At 40.3% G+C, this 7,040-nt stretch overlaps 1 protein-coding gene across 1 annotated transcript; it reads right to left on the reverse strand.

The window, feature by feature from the left end:
- Nucleotides 1–444: 444 nt before the first annotated feature.
- Nucleotides 445–3,030, reverse strand: LOC145434434 (protein-cysteine N-palmitoyltransferase HHAT-like). The gene has a single exon (XM_080311781.1). The coding sequence runs from the start codon at nucleotides 2,775–2,777 to the stop codon at nucleotides 1,140–1,142; it is 1,638 nt and encodes a 545-aa protein (XP_080167907.1). The 5' UTR covers nucleotides 2,778–3,030; the 3' UTR covers nucleotides 445–1,139.
- Between the last annotated feature and the right edge of the window lie 4,010 nt (nucleotides 3,031–7,040).

Below are 7,040 nucleotides of genomic sequence, written 5' to 3' on the forward strand. Positions count from 1 at the left end.
ATATATAATAAGTTGTAGTAATGATATGCATTTGCAGTTTGGTTCATGTAATATCGCTCGCCACTGAGTCCATCTTTTCTAAAATAGCTGAGAATCCATAGGAGTATCTGTACATTATACATTGTACATACTTTAAAATGTTCCTTTTAAGTACTTGACTAATTCCATGCGACTTCGTACTTACTCTGAAGCAGTGTTGGGATCAAGTCACTATACCTCTGTGTCACAAGTCAAGTCGAGTATAATTGCACATTTTTACTCGAGTCAAGGCAAGTCATTGGACTCTTGAAGGTGACTCGAGTCAAGTCTAGTCACTCGATTTTCGGAAGTGACTTGAGTCAAGTATAGTCGTGCCAAGTCACTAAGTCATGACGAATTTTCGAATTTCGGTTTAAGCCCTCGCATCTTGAAACATGCTTGAAGTACAGAGTTATATACTACTAATTATGTCTCGAGTAACGAATATCATGTTAACTAATTGCTCACATATTTGTATATACCAGGCCATGTCGGTATCTGTCCGCAAAATAGATGACAGAGTATGAAACCTTGGAAAGGTGAAACAAATTGATATGATCTAATACACAATCCAGCAACACATCCATTTACAATATAATTTAAGCATAGTCCGATTTAAATTATGCAAAAGATTCTGAGGAGAAACACACTGTTATGGATTGCATACTACTAGTCTACGAAAACGTAAGCACTAATCACTTCTTTTGCAGTCAATTTATTTGTGACTAACCGACGGTGGCTGGGCAAAACCAATCTGACCATTGGCTGAATAATTAGTTGCTCACACAGATCGTAGCGGCGTGTCGAGAACATGTACGTACATAATACACATACATGAATATAGATTTATCCGACACCGATTACTTGATGACTTGAAATTGACTCTAAAATTTTTCTTCGAGTCACGAGTCATTCAACTTTTTTGAGGCGCCGAGTCCAGTCAAGTCAAGTCATTTTTGTAAAGTGATTCGACTGAAGTCAAGTCATCTCAAAAGTTGACACGAGTCGTCCCAACTTTGCTCTGAAGTATATGAAATGCAGCTCCGATAACACAAAAGGTTGGAAACGACTTGAATAAACAGTTCGTTTGAACTCATTCGTAGTGCACACAAAAGTTAGTTTTAATCCAAATTCATAGCGCTCTGTACTCCGCCATACAACGAAATATGGATAAGAATGGTCGCCATAATATTTTCGGTATAAAATCTCGAAATGTAAATATCCCCCATCTTGATACCAGCCAGAAAAGTAAGGTTGGTGACAATGAGAAAACCGAACATAAAACACGACAAAAATCCTCTGAAACGTCTGCTCCACTGAGGCGTGAAGTATCGCCTTTCTAAATCTTTCACGGTGTCCATTCGATAGATCTTCATTGCAATAAACTCTACCAGTACACCCAACCAGCTCATGGCAGACCATCTTATATGTCGTCGCATCGGTCTGTGCCACAGCACCACAAAGCTGAATGATGCTGTAAAACTTAAAATTGCTCTAAACGGCCCATTTCGCGACCCTCCGCAAGGAATGTAAATGTACCGCACGATCCACTTGTGAAGACCTTTGTCAATAAGTTTCCAGAAATCGCTCATTCTATGTCTGGAGTAGACACACTGAGGCTGACCGGGTGGATCCAAACCATCGGAAGTGGCGAAATGAGCGGGTAAGCCATACATGACTAGATATTTGAAATAAAACAATCCGACCTGGGCCATCGAAAGTCCACATAGATGATAGATCTTCAATGTTTGGCTAGATGACCAATTTTCGTAGAGCAACGCCGATGCATACACATAATGCAAGACGAAGTCAATAAATAGATGATAAGTCGCAAACTTCACCAAATTCAGTATAAATTTAGTGGCTCTTGAAGATGTCCATGGAGATGGCGGCATTTTAGACTGCTCCGCGAATTCGTTGTAATTCAGAACAGGCCCAACAAAAAGTAGGGGAAAATACATTTGATACATTAGCAGGTCCAAGAAGGTCAGGTCCTCATCTTTTTCATCCTCGTAGTATTGGGTCTTATTCTCTTTTAACATTTTTGACTTTTCTGTTTTCAGCTCACACTTTCTTCGATGTTGCAAAACATACTCGAGTCCAAAGCTAATGTTTCGCAAGATGCTCATTCCCACGCAAAGCCATAACATGTATATTTTATCAGGGTCGGATTTATAAAGTGCTTTCAGGGCTCCGTTCGTGTTGTGAAGCAAGTACATCAGTCCTAAACCGATGATCCAACAGGCCGTCACACTTTTTGTCAAACGCACCGTCCAAAATTGAATCACCAGATGACTCAATAGATACAATACGGCTTCAATGTGCAGGAAATACGCCGTGAATGCCAAGCTGTAGGCCAGTAGTATCTGAAATCTTCTTTCTGGGAATATCTTGTCAGCCAATCTCGCAACGATGAAATGCCCAGTAAATCCGCGAATGTAGCCATCCCGGACGTGATATTTCCAGAAAGACCAATGCGAATCGGTATTATCCAAGTGTCGCCCAAGCCAATCTATCCATCCATTTTCCAACAGTCCTTTCTTTACAAATTCATTCTCGCGTGACGATGATACCGGAATCAAAGTGCATACTGTTACGATAACTCCTCCACTCCACAACAGCATACAAATAATAACTTCAACGGAATTTAATTTCGGATAATATTTCTTCCTAATCTCAGTCGTTGCTTGAAAATCGGACGCAGCCGATTTCACGTTTTCTGCCCCTTCGCTGAATTTTTGAGCAGTTTTTGTACGCATTGCTTAAACTATTTTGCTTGACACTGAATCGGCGAGATAAGCTTACAAACGACATGTACGTGGTTTATCTCATAAAACTTACAGGAAATCTCTCGATCGATCTTGTTGAAAGCGATTATACGACTTGCCGCTTCATGGTAAAAGCGGAAACAATAAACTTCGAAATATTGCATAACTATTGTGTATGTTGTTTTGCCGCAGGGCTAGTTCGGTTTCAATGAACCACTTATCAAGTACAAAATTTTATAATCCCCTCGAACCAGATTAAACTATTTCGTCACCGGCACCTTATAAGCATTGGAGGCGAATAAAACGTCTGAAACGCTTCAAAACCCCCACGAACGAGATGAAAAATAATATAGGCTAGTATTCATACACGTTTAGTCATTCGTATCTAACGGATGCAGAGCCCGCCTTTGGTAAAATAGGAATGTGAATGGAACATGCTGTGATACATCGGAAATCGAGACATTCTTTTACCATAATCATGATTACTCTTACAATATAATAAGACAGAATAATTCTTACTGAACGCAGAGACGGAAATATCGAGGTGTATAACTTTGTCTGCGTGCGTTCGGGATTAAGAAATGTTACCTACATATAAATATAACAAACGATGTAGATTCTTACTGAATACTACAAAAGATGATGCTCATGTTGCCACGTATAGTTGAGTTGGCTATTTAGTCTACGAGTTCCCAACTTGTGGGTTATGGCTCCTCGTTGATTTTAGAGAAAATGAACTTGCGCGCTTGGGACGACGTCGGTGCCGTGGGCATAAGTTATCAATCGACAGAAGCAGATAATGTTGTTATTAGTATTATTATTAGACACAACAGTGGTGCTTTTAGCCAGTTTTAAGTGCACCGTTGTCCTTCTCGGATCCACGCTACCGATGCATAACGTGTATCGTACTTAAACTTAACAGCCTTTACATCACACCAGCCGTTTTTAAACTTTACTAACCGGGCGAAACCTTACGCTGATCTGCAAGCATAAGGCGGAACACGAAATATTTGCTTAGTCGCAAAAACGAAATTTTACCACATTACACTGGCCACCAGTAACGAAGTAGGCTACTTGTACCGTTCAAAGTTCTTTGTGCAGTTTTCCCTACTCGTACTATACTTCCCCAAGTATAGTTATGAGTTTAGACTACTTCTACTTTTACTTGACAATATTAAGTTTATGAGGAAAATGCCTAGAGTAGGCCTACTTACATAGTTGCATACTGATGTTTCTACTTCTTATTGGGTCGAAAGTTACGGCGTTACTTTTGCTTCTACTTGAGTACCGACGGTGACTACTTTGACCACCTCTGCATTACATATCTAATACATACAATACTGGAACACAATATGTTCTGTGCATCTGGAACAGTGTAGGAAGAAAAAAACATTCAAGCATGATTTCCACACATATCAGATAGGCTGCAATTTGGAGTGACTTACTCGGGCGAGTCGGGTGTGTGTCTTGCACTGTTACATCTAAGCTGCGCGCACAAAAAAGTTGGGGGATGTAACGTACCCATTTGGAAATTGTTAAAGTGTATCAAGTAAGTATAACAATGGAAGATGTATATGTGTACTTGGTTTCAACTTGAATATATATATTTGAGGGATGGATGTCATGCTATTACAAACTTCCACAGGCCAGGCAACGTCTAAAAGAAAGGAGAAATACGTCGACATTAGCGACAAATTGAAGCGGCTTTGTGATGAAACGTGGTCAACCGACATGACTACAAATTTTCGGTCAATAGTGGCATACAATCTAAGTCAGGGGTGGGCAAACTACGACCCGCGGGCCGCATGCGGCCCGTAACTCCGTTCTGTGCGGCCCGCGAGAGTCTAAAGAAACTTTTTAAAAATATTGATGAAATGCGTACCAAAAATCTAATAAATGCATGGACTTGAATAAACACCATGATAATTATAAGGCAATGCTTCTCACACTGGGGCCTGGGCCCGTGAAAGCATTTGAAGAGGGACGCATCGCCCAGCGTCCAACAAAGCGATGCTTGTCTTAATACAACCAAATACTCCGGACGCTTCGCCATTACGTTATCTTGTACCCAGTTGCGATTGTAAACGCATGCGTGTTTACTTTCAGCACATATTGGCAATAATTGCGGTGAATCAAGCGTTGTGAAAAGGCATAAGCAAGCAGCAGAACCGCGAATGGGCGAGCCTTGCTCAATCATTTGGAAATGATTGAAATATACGTAAGACCAAGACATTTAGTAGCCGTGGTTAAATATGGCCCGCGACGCGATTCTATTCGGACCTCAAAGTTATGCTTGGAATTTCGAAAATAAAACGCGCATGAACTAAAACATAGGCTGTATAAACTGGACCGTTTATGGCACGCGTTTACATTGAAGCCTACATACGTCGTATGCGTAATCCACAGAAATAAAGTCAAAAGTCACTGTTCCACATGACACAGTTCACACAGAAATACACGGTACGTACATTCATTCCACAGTTGTGCCATACGTTTCCATATTATCTAATTTAAGATTTTCTTGGAAGTACAGAACTTCAATATAAAACTGAACAGTATAGTCATATTTATTTCTACTTGAACAGCCTTATTGTCTTATTTGATCACCTCTGCTGATAACCTGCTATACGCTCGTAAGTCTGAATTCCTCGTAGGTTGTGACGATTTGACAATAGTATCAAATGCAACGGTTTCGCGAAAATTCTTGCCTGGCAGCTTCAACTCATGTGCAAATAAAATAGTATCGCAACGACTGTTGCCTCAAGTATTATGTATTGATCGAATGGTAGAGCAGACTAGACCAGTGCTTTCCAACAAGTGGGTTACAATGCTATTTCAGGTGGATCGCGAAGAATTTCTAAATAACATATACAGTTTCCTATTCAAATTGCCAAATATGCCAAACACGTCATCTTCTCGGCTCACGGTTAGGCGACCAAACATACCTTCTACTCATCTAAATTAAATTGTTTTGCACCCATAATCGCTGCAAGACACGTTCTCGTGCTCACAATAATTCATGAGCCCGATTTTCATTCTGATTGGAGTGCGAAATTTGGCAGTGTAATATTGTGTCTGCTTGAGAATTGGAAATATTTCCATCCTCCAAATGCTTTACGAGCGTTGGGAACGAATAGCCTAGTACAGTAAACTAGGCACTATTTGTCGTTACAATGAGTCAACAATAACTACTCAGATCCCCTTTGTGCTCGACGTAAAAAATTGATACAGTCGTATACCCGAATAATTGAGGAAAGTGACTTGTCGCCATTTAGTTAAACTCGCTATTCACACGACACACTGTGCGTTGAGTGACGTTATCATTTGTTTGATCATATCTCTGTGTGGGTCGCACAATGAAACCTGGATGAAAAGTTGGTCGAGAACTGAAAAAAGTTATGAAGTACTGTACACCTGAATATTGCATCGCATCTCCATCGTAAAAAACGCCTCGGTGGGGCCGACGAAAATAAATCAGATCTCAAAGATGTACATTATACGCTTGTACCTGGTTCAATTCGAAGCTCTGAATATTCGAATTCATCACCGTCCAAAAACGATATATTACGTATTTAGGTGGATGAATCCGCGATTAATGCATCGATTCACGACTCCAGCCTGTCAAGTACTTGATTTCCCATAACAGGCCCGCTGACTGGAGCAGTTGCCCACCTTTGGTTTTATGTGTCAATTGGCGGTAGTGGTGCAATGACCGGTAGAGAAAAGGCGATCTGGGCTTCTGAAGGTGACAAAGTTTCTTTCCATCCGGGTCATATCCGATAACGAAATCAACTTTTCGAAATAGTACCGAGTGTGATGGTAACAAATTCAAAATTGTTCTATTTATAGGTCATCAGAAGCTATTTTGCGATATCGCGAAAATGAATCCTGAAATTTCGAAAGTAGTGCACTTCTAATTTACCCGTAAAATATGCGACAGCACTTTCGACCAAACCTACTTTCTACAACTACATAATTCAGTCCTTTCCAATCCATATATCATAGTTCCATATTAGCAATGGTTTTGATATATATTGAGAATAGCTATCTACCTACTCGTACTTGAGTAGAAATTAATGACCTCGCATATTTGAATGGTAATGCTGAGTATTACTTAAATACCCGTTTTACGCTGTCCATGCCGATTTACGGTGAGCTCCAGACTAGTCTAATTATTCATATCAGGTTACTATCTAGAGCGGAGCGGATCGACAAATTCTCTTGTCCGATTCCGACTGCGTAGAGGTGGGAATT

The sequence above is a fragment of the Botryllus schlosseri genome, chromosome 2, assembly GCF_051294905.1.
Source record: "Botryllus schlosseri isolate E-star chromosome 2, Bs_hap1, whole genome shotgun sequence".
In the NCBI taxonomy this organism is placed as follows: Eukaryota; Metazoa; Chordata; class Ascidiacea; order Stolidobranchia; family Styelidae; genus Botryllus; species Botryllus schlosseri.